The sequence below is a fragment of the Betta splendens genome, chromosome 17 (genome assembly GCF_900634795.4).
Source record: "Betta splendens chromosome 17, fBetSpl5.4, whole genome shotgun sequence".
Taxonomy (NCBI): Eukaryota; Metazoa; Chordata; class Actinopteri; order Anabantiformes; family Osphronemidae; genus Betta; species Betta splendens.
Genome location: NC_040897.2, coordinates 393,672 through 409,932, shown reverse-complemented (window position 1 = coordinate 409,932; position 16,261 = coordinate 393,672). Strand labels below are relative to the sequence as shown.

General features: G+C 45.7%; 1 protein-coding gene across 1 annotated transcript; it reads right to left on the bottom strand.

The window, feature by feature from the left end:
- Positions 1-239: 239 nt before the first annotated feature.
- On the bottom strand, positions 240-15,297 carry LOC114844126 (myosin-7-like). The gene is made up of 39 exons (XM_029131231.3): positions 15,223-15,297; positions 14,903-14,947; positions 14,559-14,761; positions 13,815-13,958; positions 13,497-13,653; positions 13,387-13,414; positions 13,158-13,263; positions 12,890-12,982; positions 12,754-12,817; positions 12,543-12,641; positions 12,358-12,461; positions 12,136-12,274; positions 11,941-12,059; positions 11,715-11,864; positions 11,467-11,637; positions 11,074-11,383; positions 10,926-11,005; positions 10,628-10,833; positions 10,425-10,548; positions 6,731-6,867; positions 6,394-6,649; positions 6,074-6,316; positions 5,812-5,988; positions 5,364-5,509; positions 5,192-5,282; positions 4,718-5,107; positions 4,394-4,520; positions 4,194-4,312; positions 3,919-4,115; positions 3,652-3,835; positions 3,396-3,561; positions 3,161-3,285; positions 1,767-2,075; positions 1,487-1,690; positions 1,098-1,394; positions 912-1,016; positions 738-833; positions 524-658; positions 240-356 (listed from the first exon to the last, which is right to left on the bottom strand). Exons 3-39 carry the CDS (start codon positions 14,757-14,759, stop codon positions 336-338), a joined length of 5,820 nt encoding a protein of 1,939 aa, XP_028987064.1. The 5' UTR covers positions 14,760-14,761; positions 14,903-14,947; positions 15,223-15,297; the 3' UTR covers positions 240-335.
- Between the last annotated feature and the right edge of the window lie 964 nt (positions 15,298-16,261).

The following is a 16,261-nucleotide window of genomic DNA, read 5'->3' as shown; positions in this document are numbered from 1 at the left end:
TGAGTCCCAAGTTGTTGGGCTTTCTTTACCTCTATTTTAAGAACAATAGATGTGTTATCTCCCTCTGTTTTTGCCTTTTGTACAATATATTCTTCAGGTTCACTTTTTAGTTTTTTTTCTATAAGTACAACTTCGCCCTCCTAGCTCTTTTCCATTAACTGTATATTATACCTAATTATTAACATGATAATTGTCCCATAAACAAAGTCAGTCTCAAAAAAGCAAGGACTACAATGATGTGTCACAGCTCAATGATATTTTATTAAGCACTACAGGGAATAGGGATAGTGGTGGAGGTCTATTGCACACAGTAGGTAAGAGATGGCTCCAAAGCGTCACTCTTCATCAAACCCTTTCTGCAGCAGCCAGGGAGGTTGGAAGGAAATAAAAGAGAAACAGCGGTTAGCTGTTTGGTTAGTATTCCATTTAGTACCAAGTAATATGGAATGAGACGCTTCAGTGTTAACTGCAGCCGGCAGAGGGCAGCTTGGGTCGGGGTCACAACCCTGCGCATGCTTCAAACCTTGGAGCCCGCGTCGCGACTCTTGGCGCGCAGCTTGTTGACCTGCGTCTCAGCGATGTCCGCCCGCTCCTCGGCCTCGTCCAGCTCGTGCTGCAGCTTACGGAACTTGCCTAGATGAACATTGGCTTGTTCCTCCTGTCGGAGTACACGAGTAATGAGAGAAGTGCTCCCTGTGAGCAGAACTGTTTTAAAGAGAATGGCATAGTTGACGTACAGCTTCCTCAGCAGATCTCTTGTAGGCTTTAACTTTCAGCTGCAGTTTTTCCACTAGATCCTGGAGACGGGTGATATTCTTGCGGTCTTCCTCTGTCTATGTGGATGAGAGGCAAATTACAGCATCTGGATGAAACGTAGCAGAGGTGAAACCACACGCTCCTAATGTATGAACCTGGTAGGTGAGTTCCTTGATACGCCGCTCATATTTACGGATGCCCTTGACAGATTCACTGCTTTTCTTCTGCTCCATTTCAACTTCATTTTCCAGGTCCCTCACCTGGACAGGAACACAACTTTTGTGTAATTTTTACAATATTGTTACACAGAAAGAAATGACTGGTGTAAGATAAATACTGACCCTGGCCTCCAGCTTCTGCACCTGCTTCTTGCCTCCCTTCATGGCGATCTGTTCAGCCTCATCCAGGCGGTGCTGCAGGTCTTTGATGGTTTGCTCCATGTTCTTCTTCATCCGTTCCAAGTGAGCACTAGTGTCCTGCTCCTTCTTCAGCTCTTCTGCCATCATGGCTGCATCAGTGATGGCCTTCTTGGCCTTTTCCTCTGCGTTTCTGCACTCCTGCACCGCTTCCTCCACTTCAGTCTGAAGCTGGGATGTATCAGCCTCCAGCTTCTTCTTCTGGTTTATCAGGCTAGTGTTCTGGTAAATGCCAAAAGCTCTTATAAAATTCCCATTAACACGACAGTAACAACTGTAAAAGAATTGTGCCACATGCAGTGACTGCATCTCACCTGTGAGTGCAGTAGCTGCACTCTTTCAGTGACATCCAGCAGCTCTTGTTCAGCAAGTTTGCGACCTCTCTCATTTTGCTCCAAAGCGGATCGAAGTTCCTCCACTTCAGCCTGTAGCAGGTTGTTGCGTCTCTCAACAATAGCAATGTTTTCTTTCAGATCATCGTTGGCTCGCAAAGAGTCGTCCAACTGCAGCTGAGCATCCTGGAAAGAAGTATCCACTTACAAATACACCATAGCACTATGGCTTAAGAATTAATAGTTAAGTCAAGTTGCATACCTTCAGATGTGCATGAAGAGCCTTTAGCTGTTTCTGGGCCTCAGCCGCCTGCCTGTTGGCCTGGCTGAGCTGGATCTCCATCTCATTGAGGTCTCCCTCCATCTTCTTCTTCAGCCTCATGGCCTCATTCCTGCTGCGACACTCAGCTTCCAGAGAGCTGTGCAGGGTGTCGATTGTCCTCTGCAGGTTCCTCTTGTTCTGCTCCATCTCCTCGTCTTTCTCGGACAGTTTACGTTCCATGTCTGCCTTGATCTGGCTGAACTCAAGCTGGGTTCTTAGAATCTTGCCCTCCTCATGCTCAAGAGAACCCTAAAATGGGCATGTATGTTTGTAAGATTATACAGTATATATTACATTTTAAAACAATGAATCAACAAACAAAGTCTATGCCAGTGTGCTGGAGAGGAGAATTCTGCCGTTAGTCGAACATTGGATACAGGAGGAACAATGTGGTTTTCGGCCTGGTCGTGGAACGCTGGACCAGCTATATACCCTCAGCAGGGTGCTTGAGGGTTTGTGGGAGTTTGCCCAAACAGTCTACATGTGTTTTGTGGACCTGGAGAAGGCATTCGACCGCGTCCCTCGTGACATCCTGTGGGGGGTGCTCCGGAAGTATGGAGTCCAGGGCTCTCTGCTAAGGGCTGTTTGGTCTCTGTACAACCGGAGCAGGAGCTTGGTTCGCATGGCCAGCAATAACTCAGACCTGTTACCGGTGCATGGTGGACTTCGGCAGGGCTGCCCTTTGTCACCGGTTCTGTTCATTATTTTTATGGACAGAATTTCTAGGCGCCACCAGGGGCCGGAGGGGGTCTGGTTTGGGGACCACAGGATAGCATCTCTGCTTTTTGCAGATGACGTTGTCCTGTTGGCTTAATCGGGCCAGGACCTCCAGCGTGCGCTGTTTGCAGCTGTTTGAAGCGGCTGGGATGAGAATCAGTTCCTCCAAGTCTGAGGTCATGGTTCTCGACTGGAAAAAGGTGGTTTGCTCTCTCCAGGTTGGAGGAGAGTTCCTGCCCTAAGTGGAGTTCAAGTATCTTGGGGTCTGAGAGAAGGAAGGAGCGTGAGAATGACAGACGGATCGGTGCGGCAGCTGCAGTAATGCGGTCGGTGTATCTTTCAGTTGTGATGAAGACGGAGCTGAGCCGAAAGGCAAAGCTCTCAATTTACCGGTCAATCTATGTTCCTACCCTGACCTGTGGTCATGAGCTTTTTTGACGAAAGGGCAAGATCACGGATACAAGCGGCCAAAATGAGCTTCCTCCGAAGGGTGGCTGGGCACTCCCTTAAAGATAAGGTGAGAAGCTCTGTCACCCGGGAGGAGCTGCTCCTCCACATCGAGAAGAGCCAGTTATGGATGGATGGACGGACGGACGGACGGACCTGTGATGTCTTACCTCCGCTTCCTCAAGAGCTGACTGAATCTCCCCCTTTTCTTGCTCCAGCTGCTTGCGTATTTTTTCCAACTCATGAACAGTTTTTCCTCCCTCCCCAAGTTGTTCAGTGAGATCGGAGATTTCCTCTGTAGATAGAAATCATAATATGAAAAAAATATAAGTGTGACACTTCTTGCTTCAAGACAAATTGGTATAGTTTGTATGCTTAGACACACTGTCAAATCTAGTCTGTTACCTTGTAGATTTTTGTTCTCTCTTTTCAGGGTCTCTAACTGATCTAGAGATTCTTCATAGGAGTTCTTGAGTTTGAAGAGCTCAGTGCTCAGAGACCTGGCTTCCTTCTGGGAGCTCTCCAGCTCACACTGGCACTCTTCATATTTCTGCTTCCACTCAGACAGGACCTAGCCAAGATATTACCACAGTTGGGGAAATACTTCAGTAAATATAAAACAGGTTGATGAATTTATGTTTTGAAAGAAATCCTCATATACTTTGTCAAAGTTCCTTTGCTTCTTATCCAGAGCAGCAGCAGCAGCATTAGACCTCTCCACGTCCACCATGAGATCTTCAATCTCATTCTGCAGTCTGTGTTTGGTTTTCTCCAGAGAGGAACATTTAGCATTCACTGCTTCTACAGCCTCCTCAGCCTCCTGCAGACGCTGAGCCAGCTTCTTCCTGAATTATGATACATTTTACAACCCAAGGTATAAATGCTTTTTGTAACTTGATGAATTATTGTAAGTGAACATGTTACTCACTTGGCCTCCTCCAGTTCCTCGGTCCTCTGGATGGCATCAGTTTCATACTTAGTTCTCCACTGAGCCACCTCAGAATTAGCCTTGGACATGCCGCGCTGCAGTTCAGCCTTGGCCTCCTGCTCCTCCTCATACTGCTCCCTGAGCAGGTCACAGTCATGACGAGCTGACTGCACTGCATGAGCTAATGCATTCTTGGCCTACATTACCATTCACATAATCAGATATTCTCTTGGATGCATCTGTTTTTAGGCTTTAATATTTTGCTTTCTGCAAACCTTTATCTCCTCCTCCAGTTGTCTTTTCAGGTCTTCAAGTTGTTGATTGTACGAATTTTTCCCTCTGGTCAGTTGGGAAATCAGAGATTCTTTCTCTTCTAGCTGTCTTGACAGCTCATCTGCAAAAGTAGCCATTTCTGAGTTCTGACCTTCAGTGAACATGTTTGATGTTCATTTTCTTTTGAAAAGGTCATACTAACCATTCTCCGCTTGGAACTTTGCTTTCTGGGTGGTGCAGTCATTGAGGGATCTTTGGGATTCATCGCACTTGTTCCTGTATTCATTCATTTGATCCTCCAAAGTTCTGCATGTCTTCTCCATTGTAGTCTTCAAAATAAATAAACTCTAGTTTAACTTTTTCAATTATTATTAGGAAAAAAGTTAGGTTTGGTGCTTAACATTCACTTACAGCCTTTACTACTATAATCAATAAATTTGAATTATTAACATAAGTCTGGTAAACAACATTGTTACCATGGTGACAAGTCACTTTCCTTTAAGCATCCTTGACATGTCTACAGTACCTTGGCCTTGACTATTTGCTCCATACTGGAAGCCACGTCATCCAGCTCCAGTCTGAGCTCACTCTTCTCCTTCTCCAGTTTCTGCTTGACTCTCTGCAGGTTGTCAATCTGTTCTCCCAGGTCAGCAACGCTGTCAGCTTGCTTCTTCCTGAGTGTAGCTGCCATGGCTTCATGCTGCAGAGTGGCCTCTTCAAGGTCTCTGCGGAGCTTCTGGAACTCAGCCTCCCTCTTCTTGTTCATCTCAATTTGAGCAGATGTTGCTCCACCAGCCTCCTCCAGCCTCTCACTGATCTCCTCCAGTTCTCTGGCCAAGTCTGATCTCTGCTTCTCTACTTTGGCTCGGGCAGCTCGCTCTGCCTCAAGCTCTTCCTCCAGCTCTTCTACACGTGCCTATGTCGTAACCGCATATGTAAAGGCAGAAATGTATCGGGCAATCATTTCAAATCCACCGGAATCAACAGTGACACACTTTACCTGCAGCTCTTTCAGCTTTTTCTGAAGTTGAATGATTATAGCCTGGTTATCTTCGATTTTGCCATTCAGCTGACTTGTCTCAAAGTCTTTCCTAAACAATGTGGGTTACTTAATGTTAGACTAAGTCAAACATGATTGTGTGTAGTTTTACATTTTAAAAATGTAAAATTACTTTTTTATGCACTCTTCCAACTGCTGCTTGTCATTTTCTAGATCCATTACAGTCTCCTGGGTCAACTTCAAGTCTCCCTCCAGCTTTCTCTTAGCTCTTTCAAGGTCCATACGAATCTTCTTCTCTTGCTCAAGCGATCCTTCGAGCTTAATTCAAATAGATACGAACACAAACTCTGAGTTATTATACTCATTCTAAGACAGGGGTGGGCAATCCTGGTCCTCGAGGGCCGGTGTCCCTGCTGGTTTTCCAACTCTCCCTACTGATTACCTACTGATCAGGTGTGTCACTTAGCTTTTTCAGCTGCTGATTAACTGAACACACCTGATTGAGGTAATCAGCGCTAACTGGGGCAGAGAGAGTTGGAAAACCAGCAGGGACACAGCCCTCGAGGGCCAAGTTTGCCCACCTCTCATATAAGAAGTAGAATATGGATCTGTTTTCTTACATCATCCACTTGCTGCTCCAGCTTAGCTTTAGCCTTGGTCAGACTGTTGACTTTGTCTTCTTCACTCTGCAGGTCATCCAGTGTTTGCTGGTGAGCTTCTTGTAAGGCTTTCTTTTCTTTGGTCAGCTTGGCAATGATTTCATCCAAAGCTGCCATCTCCTCAGTGAGGTTCTTCACCTATGACCAAATGACAGTTGATGATGACTGTAACACCTTCTGGGCATACAGAGCATCTTTGAGCTAATTACGTGTTTGTTTGTACCTTGTTCTCAGTGGCATGTTTCTCCTTCTCCACCTTGGCCAGAGTTAACTCTAGGTCATCAATGTCTTTCTTTAACTCAGAACATTCATCCTCCAGCTTTCTCTTCTTAGCCGTCAGTTCAGCGTTCATCTCCTCCTCATCTTCCAGTCTTTCTGTCAGCTCTTTGACTTTTCCCTCCAGTTGGATTTTATTTTTGATCAGCCCTTCGCATCTTTCCTCAGCATCACAGAGATTATCTTGTTCCTGTCAAACATTTAGTCACATTAGCACACGGCAATAAAACATTCAGTGATAAATGTCAGTAGTGATGCCGCTCTCACCGCTTGAACTTGCAGCTGAAGGTCATTTTTCTCTTGAAGAAGCGAAACCATTTTCTCCTCTAGTTCTTTTCTACGAGCTTCCGACTTTGCGAACGATTCCTTCAACTTGAGGAATTCTTCCTTCAAATTGGCCATCTCTTTCTCTGCCTCGGCAGATCTTAGCAAAGGTTTGATCTTGAAGAACAGCTTCATCCAGGGCCAATTCTTGACCCCCATGAATGAGCGGACATTCCACTGAATCACTAATAAAGCATCTCTAGTAGATATTTTAAAAATGTATTCTTTTAATACAAAATTCCAACTGTTGAATTGTTGATGATCAAAGTTCGATTGTTACCTGCGTTCCACCATCTTCTGATACTCGATACGAGACAAAAGACCACGAGATCTGGCTTGAATAGCAGTGATGATCTTAGAGAGACGCTCATCTCGCATCTCTTCCAGCAGTCCCAGCAACCCAGCCTTGAAAAAAACCTAAAAACACAAAAAGCCTTTTGTGATGTACAGTAATTATATCATGTTAGTCTTTTTTTTTTTTTTCTCCGGCGCCGGTCGAGCTGCTGGTCACAACAGCTCCTGTCCTCTTACTTCTATTTATTACTTTCTTCACTTATTTAAGTTTACCTTTCTAGTGTGTTGTTAGTAACATTAGTGTACACAACCTGTACACAGCTTTTTTATAGTTTTTCTAAGTTTGGCGCAGTACAAACGCTGTTTTAAAGCTACGATGTGCGTCGGGGTCAGAGCGCGCATTGTTTACACCGCGGAGCAGCTGATCGCGCTGCGCAGCGCCGTAGTTCTGCCCAGAGACAGACACGAGATCACCGCTGAGCTGCTGGTGAAGACCCGACGTGGGCGCCGCGCCGGAAAACTACGACGGGAGAAAACGAGACGCTTCAGGCCCGCTGTCCCCTCCGTCATCATGGGGAACGTGAGATCTCTCCCCAACAAGATGGACGAGCTCGCGGCGCTCACACGGCACCAGCCGGAGTACAGAACGAGCAGCGTCCTGCTGTTCACGGAGACCTGGCTGACGTCACTCATCCCGGACTCGACTGTCGCACTGGACAATTTTCATCTGCTACGTGCTGACAGAACGGAGAACAGCGGTAAGAGGAAGGGAGGGGGTCTGGCTGTGTTTGTGAACACCAGGTGGTGTATGCCACAACATTGCACTGTCAAAATGAAGCTGTGTAACAGAGACATTGAGCTGTTGGCGGTGGGCATGAGGCCATTCTACCTGCCACGGGAGTTCACACACGTTATAATAATTGCTGTGTACGTCCCACCCTCCGCTAACGCTGACACAGCTTCTGAGACCCTGCTCTCAGTCACCAGCAGGCTGCAAACACAGCACCCACAGGCCCTCTTCCTGATCTCTGGGGACTTTAACCATGCACCTCCTTCAGCTGCTCTGCCTACATACACCCAGTATGTGACCTGCCCCACCAGAGACAATAAAACACTGGACTTATTCTATGACAACACCAAAGAGGCCTACGCTGCATCCTCCCTCCCACCGCTGGGCAGAGCTGACCACAACATCCTGCATCTCCTGCCTGTGTATAAACCTGTTGTACACAGGCAGCCGGTGGTGCCCCGCACAGTGAAGAGGTGGACAGCTGAGAGCGAGGAGGCTCTCAGGGACTGTTTTAACACCACTGTGTGGACGGAGCTCTGCGACCCACATGGGGAGGACATTAACGCAATAACAGACTGTGTAACGGATTACATCAACTTCTGCTGGGAAAACACCGTTCCCACCAGGCGGGTTCGGGGTTCCACCAACAACAAGCCGTGGGTCACCTCTGATATTAAAGCTCTGCTAAAGGAGAAGAAGAGAGCATTTAAATCAGGGGACAGGGAGGAGCTGAGGAGGGTGCAGAAGGAGCTGAGGAGGAAAATCCGTGAGGGGAAGTCCAGCTACAGGAGGAAGATGGAGGAGCAGCTGCAGCAGAACAATGTGAGTGAGGTGTGGAGGAGCCTGAAAACCATGTCAGGCTTCAAAGCTCCACACCCACAGGCTGAGGGGGGCCTGAGCTGGGTCAACGAGCTGAACTCACACTTTAATAGGTTTGACCAAGCACCCACTCACACCTCCCAGCAGCTGCCTCCAAACCTTTTGTCACCTCATACCACTGGATTACCAGCCCCCACAGCCCTTCACACCTTTACACAAAGCCCTCTACCCTCAGCCCTGACGACTGGTGACTCATCCCAACCACACCCCCTCACTTCACACCACACTGAGTCACTTCCTCAACCCCTCGCTTCACACCACACTAAGACACTCCCTCAACCCCGATCCTTCTCCAGCACCCAGGTGAGAAGTGAGCTCAGGAAGATCAAGGCCAGGAAAGCAGCTGGACCAGACGGCATCAGCTCCAGACTCCTAAAGTCCTGCACAGGCGAACTGTGTGGAGTTATGGAGCATGTCTTCAACCTGAGCCTCAAGCTGAGGGTGGTACCACAGCTCTGGAAGACCTCCTGCGTGGTACCAGTGCCCAAGACACCGCACGCCAAAGACCCCAGCAGCTTCAGACCAGTGGCTCTGACATCACACCTGATGAAGACACTGGAGAGACTGGTCCTGGGTCACCTCCGTTCTGCAGTGGGAACCTACCTGGACCCGCTGCAGTTCGCCTACCGACACGGCATAGGAGTAGACGACGCCGTCATCTTCCTCCTACATCGAGCTCTTTCTCACCTAGAGAAGCCCGGCAGCACTGTGAGGATCATGTTCTTTGACTTCTCCAGGGCCTTCAACACCATCCAGCCGATGCTTCTGAAACACAAACTGGAGGAGGCTGGTGTGGACCTTCATCTGACGGAGTGGATTATGGACTATCTCACAAACAGGCCTTAGTTTGTGAGAGCCAGGGACTGTGTGTCTGACACTCTGACCTGCAGTGTGGGGGCCCCACAGGGGACTGTACTGGCCCCCTTCCTTTTCACCCTCTACACGTCAGACTTCAGACACAACACGGACAGCTGTGTTCTGCAGAAGTTCTCTGGTGACTCTGCGATCGTCGGACTGATCATCGATGATGACGATGCAGAGTACAGAGGACTCACTCAGAACTTTGTGGACTGGTGCCAGCGGAACCACCTCCTGATCAATGTAGGGAAAACGAAGGAGATGGTGGTGGATTTCCGCAGACAGCAGCCTGCTGTCATATCACCGATGCACATCCAGGGAAGGGACATTGAGAGAGTGGACTCTTACAAGTACCTGGGAGTGCATCTGAACAATAAACTGGACTGGACTCATAGCACAGATGCACTGTACAGGAAGGGTCAGAGCAGACTCTACCTGCTGAGGAGACTGCGGTCTTTTGGAGTGAAGGGGCCACTCCTGAAGACCTTCTATGACTCTGTGGTGGCATCAGCCATCCTGTACGGTGTGGTCTGCTGGGGCAGCAGCATCACAGCGAGGGACAGGAAGAGACTGGACAGGATCATCAGAAAGTCCAGCTCTGTCCTGGGCTGCACTCTGGACACGGTGCAGGAGGTGGGTGAGAGAAGGGTCCTGGCTAAACTGACGTCCATCATGGACCAGGTCTCTCACCCACTGGAGGACTCACTGTTCGCTCTGGAGAGCAGCTTCAGTAGCAGACTGATCCACCCTCGCTGTTTGAAGGAGAGATATCGTAGATCCTTCCTACCTGCTGCTGTCAGACTGTACAATCAGAACTGTTGACCACATCCCACCACAGTCACTCACCCACTGCATCAGTGGTTTATATAGCAACCTGCTCTGCACAATATTTGTGTAAATCTGTGAACAATCATGTATATTGTTACCGGTACAAATCTTATACCCATTACTGTGCAATAACCCTGCATTGACCTCATACTCACTCTAACTGTACTGTACTGCTTTGTACTGTGCCAACACAAACTGTTCTGTACCTGTATTCTTGCTCATCTGTACTGCTGTTGTGAGAGGTAATTTCCCCACTGCGGGACTATTAAAGGTTTTCTTATTCTTATTCTTATTCTTATTTTTCAGGACAACTTTCAGTGTTTACCTTTGTGTGTCCAAACTTGTACTGATTGTGATCAATATCCAGAGATCCAAGCAGTTTTTCAGCTCCCTTCCTGCTGTCAATGAACTGACCCTCAGGGATGGCAGCAGGATTTAAAATGCGATATCTAAACAATCAGATTGTGAAATCACTGAAGCATAGTTTTTATTTGGAATCAGACACTTTGTAACTAAATAAGACAATACCTCTGCTTGAAGTCTCCGTAGAGGATCCTGTTGGGGAAACCCTTCCTGCAGATCCTGATGCCTTCCAGCACACCGTTACAGCGCAGCTGGTGCATCACCAGAGGGTTCTCCATGGCCCCAGGAGTCTTGGTCTCATTGGGGATGATGCATCGCACAAAGTGAGGGTGAGTGGACCTCAAGTTGGTCATCAGCTTGTTCAGGTTCTCCTTCATAAGGTGAAATATACAAAAAATTACTTATCATATATACATAGCCAACTTTTATTATTTTATTACTATGATGATAACACATTGTTCACCCTGTGAAGAGCAGAAACAGTTTGGAAGGAGGACCCCTTTTTCTTCTTCTCCTTTTTACCTTCAGTGCCTTCTGCCATGGCTGTTCAGAAAGAATATTTAACCTCAGATCTGGACAACATCTAAAAAAATAAGTTCTCCCCAGGTTACCTGAATCAGCTCCAGCATAGTTTGCAAAGAGAATACCAAGCAACTTCAGAGTTGACTTCTGGTAGAGTCCTACAACCGTCTCATTCAGAGGATCCTTGTTCTTCACCAGCCAGTTGTTGATATTGTAATCAACAGTTCCAGCATAGTGCATCAGGGCAAAGTGAGCCTCTGGTTTCCCTTTAACAATTCTGGGCTTCTGGAAGTTGGCAGATTTTCCCAGATGGTTGTCATAGAGTTTCGCTTTAAAGGTGGTGTCGCTGGCTTTGGGGAACATGCATTCCTCTTCAAGGATGGACATAATGCCCATAGGCTGAGGAGAAAACATATCTGCTATTTATTGACAGTACGGTTATGACAAATAATTTTAGGACTGGTAATAGTTTAGTGTTTCACCTTTTCAATGAGGTCAATACAGGCCTGCAGGTCCATTCCAAAATCAATGAAGGTCCACTCAATACCCTCCTTCTTATACTCTTCTTGCTCCAGCACAAACATGTGGTGGTTGAAAAACTGTTGCAGTTTTTCATTGGTAAAGTTGATGCAAAGCTGCTCAAAGGTGTTGAACTGTAAAAAAGAAAATAAAGTTATTTATTTATTTTCTCAATTTTAAAAAATAAAATGTATCTTTCCAGGCCACTTACATCAAAAATCTCAAACCCAGCTATGTCCAGCACACCAATAAAGTACTGGCGGGGCTGCCTGGTCTCCAGAGACTGATTGATTCTCATTACCATCCACAGGAACATTTTTTCATAAACAGCTTTAGACAGAGCTCCAACTGCATAGTTCACCTGACAACCATAAATAGTCATAATGCAGCTATATAGCATCTTTTGGAGAAGCCATAACTGAACTATTTCTTCTTACCTGGGCGACATTTTGTCCCTTGGTCACCCATTCATTTCCTACTTTGACTCTTGGGTGACAAAGACCCTTGATGAGGTCGGCGGAGTTGAGGCCCATCAGATAAGCTACTTTGTCAGCATCTGAAGGGGAAGTTTTAACACTATGATACGCTCTGAAGTTCATCCAAAGATAGTCCCATCAACAGACCCAGCTCACCTTCAGTGCCATCAGCCTCTGCCTGCTCCTCTCGCTGCTTCTGCTTAAACTTCATGTTGCCATGATGCATGATTGCACCAGTCAGCTTGTACACAGAGTTTTTTTCCTCTTGAGTGAAGCCCAGCACATCAAAGGCATTCTTTAAAAGAATACTCAGTGAATTATTAAAACCTTTGCAGATATTTTATTTTTCATGCAATACGTTTTGAGTGTTAGTCTAACATCTGTTGCCATCAGTTCCTCTGCATCATCAATGGAAGCCACTTGGGTTTCCCCCTGAGAGATGAAGGCGTAGTCATAGGGATTATTTGTGATCAACAGCATCTCTGAGGATAGAAAGAGGCATAGTCACATGTAGTGGGACTACTACATGTAGGCATCCATATCACACACAACCCTGTACTAACCCAGGATTTCAGGCTTCTTGTTGGACAAAATCTGGTAGAAAATGTGGTAGTCTCTCTCAGCCTTTAACTGGAAGATCACTCGAGACTTCTCCAGAAGGTCTGACAGTTGAATAATACAGAGAAGTTAATATCGCGACTACAATCTACTACTTGCTTTTATTAAATATGACTGACTGCTGTCTAGTTTAGTAGAAATGATTTCCTCTCTTACATGTTTCAATATCAGCAGAGGCTAACTTTCCCCTGGCATCAAAATGAATGCGGATGAATTTTCCCTGAAACGAAAGGTTTTCTAGTTGTAAAGATGTTTTTATGAATCTGAAACTTCTCACAGCTCTGTTACTCACAAATCTGGAGGAGTTGTCATTCCTGATGGTCTTGGCATTACCAAAGGCCTCCAGAGCAGGGTTGGCCTGGATGATTTGATCCTCCAGGGTTCCCTGTTAACGAGGAACATCATCATGTCAGCCTGTGCTTCATGCTCAGATGTAAAGAAAGAAGCTTTAGCAGCCTCTAGTGGCGCCTCCTACTGCTTCTGCTGAACGCGTTGTAGGCGTCTTTAGACTTGACGTGTTTGCATGTCAAATGTAGAGCACAGATCTGAACATTATTCACCTTGTCTTTGGCACTGGAATCTTTCTTGATGCCTCCCGCTGCAATACTTGCAAAGTACTGGATGACTCGTTTTGTATTAACAGTCTTTCCTGCTCCAGATTCTCCGCTGTAATGGCAAAGTTACTGATCAATACTTATTGTATAATACAATACAATACATGTACTAGAAGTACATGCTAAGACACGGACATCATAAATCATGGAGTGTCGTCAAGTGTAAGTCACGTACGTGATCAGAATTGACTGGTTTTCACGGTCTATAAAAAAGACACCTTTGTTAGTATAAAGATTCTGTTTTTTCGTGTGTAACTAAGTGATCGCTAACTTATCAGTCTGTACCTGCCAGCATGTACTGGTAAGCGTTGTCAGAGATGGAGAAGATGTGAGGAGGAGCTTCACTCCTCTTCTTTCCTCTGTAAGCAACAACTACTTCCTGGTTGTAGACTGGCAGCCACTTGTAGGGGTTGACAGTCACACAGAACAGCCCAGAGTAGGTCTGTCATACAGAGCAGATCATTAATAGATTAGCATCAGATCGCTGAAACATTAAGAAGAGTAACAAAGCATAAAGTGTTATCACATTCTCAACAGAGGCTTGATTCAGCACAGCTTAGGTCAGTGGAGCTTTATTTTTACAACCGTGGCCTAAGCGCTTACGTAGATCATCCATGCTGCGTAGCGCTCTTTGAGGTTGAACAGCACGGCCGGCTCATGGAGGAAGGTCAGCATAGCCATGTCCTCTATCTTGTCAAACTTTGGAGGATTCTGTTGCAGAATCTGTGAGTCCTTGACGGTCACGGTCTAAACGCAACAGATGCGTTCAAATGAATTGGGCACATACCTCTCACATAGACAGGATATCATATCATAATATCATACTCTGGAAGTCATGCAGATGGCAGCAGTGCATTGTTTGATCACTGCTCAGCGTAGAAGCTGTAAACACTTTATTTGATAGGACTCACATCACATTCAAACAAAGTAATGTCTTTCATGTGGGAAAAATGACCCAGGGACACAACTTGTAATAATTTTACTGAGGTTTGGAGCTGCTAATGCATCATTTCACAGGGATATTCATCCTGAAGGGGGGTTTGTTTTACAGGCGGACCTGAAGTTTTTTTCTGGTTCTAATATAGTAAAAACTAAATTCGTGAAGTTGTTTTGCCAAATTGATTTAAAGTGCACTGAATAATGGAGTTACAGATTTTTTTTTCCTCAGCAAAGTCAGCAGTTACACTCCCCATCTTCTGAGAATCACAGGGTCGCACAGTCACACAAACAACCATTCGCTCTCTCACCTACAGGCAATTTAAAATCTCCAGTCAAACTGACTGTCTTTAGACTGTGGCAGGAAACTAGAGAGCCCACACTAACACGGGGACGATGACCCAACCTTACCTTTCCTCTCTCTGTCTCCACAGTGACCTTGTCTCCATCTCGGCTGGTGACAGTTGCCTTCACAAACTCCTCCACTGGGTCTGGGACAAAACATTCCTTCTTTATGTCAAACGGACGCGTGGACGCCTCCATTCGCTCCTTGTCTGACTTCCTCAGGTACGAGGCTGCTGCCCCGAACACAGACATCTCTGCGTCCCCCATGACTGAGTTAATGTACACACAGTCACAAAAGACGATTAAGGCTTCATCTGGATTATTACACTCTAGAAATATTTGTCAAACATAAGCAAACACAAAGGGGTTTTACAGTCCCATATAAATTATGTTAGAAAAACAGAAATTACTAGTAAGTTGAGCTCAGATGACTCAAGAACAAATCAATGATCCACCTGCAGTGAACAAACAGATACAGTATATGTGAGTATAGATACATGTGAAAAACAGGTTTATAATTTTATAATAATAATAATATATATTTATCATTTATAATATTATTTGTATATTTAATATTTTAGTTTATATACACAAAGAAAATGTCTTTTCAACATTATGAAATGCATCTTCCCAAATTCTGCGTTCAATAAAACAAGAGCAGACAGAAAACATTTGATAACAACCTGAAGTATGACAATAATTCAAAAACCTACAAAAAATGCAAACTTACAGAAGCCAGGGGAAGGGGAAGCAGCTACTAGACCTGCAGGGCAAACAAGGATCAAATATATAACCCCACATAACCTCCCTTATAAGGCCAAGGGCACCACCCTGACCTGCACACTAGTACACACACACAGACACACACATCCACAGGTACACTTGTTCCACACATTCTATTGTGCCCTCACACACACACACACACACACACACACACACACACACACACACACACACACACACACACACACACACACACACACACACACACACAGTGCACTAATCGCCATCACTTTCATCACTTATGACAGGGCTCTTTGTGGCTCTCATGATGTCTGGCTGCCCTCTGTTTGTCACATAACGTGATTTTTTGGGAACAACGCCAGGAAATGTTTCGTCCATCACTCATCCACGCAGAACCTCTCTATCTCTAATTCAGCCACTCGTTGTTTTTTTTGGTCATCTCATGTGTTGAATTCCTTTTCCAAGTGTGGACTGGCCATGGACAGAAACCAGGTTCCATTGATTGCCTGTTAGGATGAGATGAGACAAGCAGGGTGTAACAGGAAAGGTATGAAATGTAAAATTCCTTGCTGCTTATTCTTTGTTGCTGCCCTGTCAAAAACCACAAACTGTGGTCTATTGTCTTTAATTGTTAGTTAAAGGGGTTGTGGAGGTTAAAGAGGGTAACTAAAGATCAAGTTTGTTTCAGGTCTCATCTGATTTGTGAACCAAAATCAGATCCAAAACCCCAAAAGACTGCTTCTTTTGGGGTTTTGGATATGATTTTGACTCATGAAACATTACATGTGTAGTATAAATATCCAGGTAGTGTTTAGAGACATTCAGTCTTAATGCCCCCTGTTTCCAAAAGGTCAACAAGGTCATGCCTGTTGTTTGAGCAACTCTATGCTAGTGGTGGATAGAGAAATCAGAATTCCTTCTCCCCGGACTCCAGCTCTTCCAGTGGGACCCTAAGGCGTTCCTGTCAGGCTTCTGCAGGTGTCGGACCCACATGCACAGTGCAGACCAGGTGTATGGTTAACAGA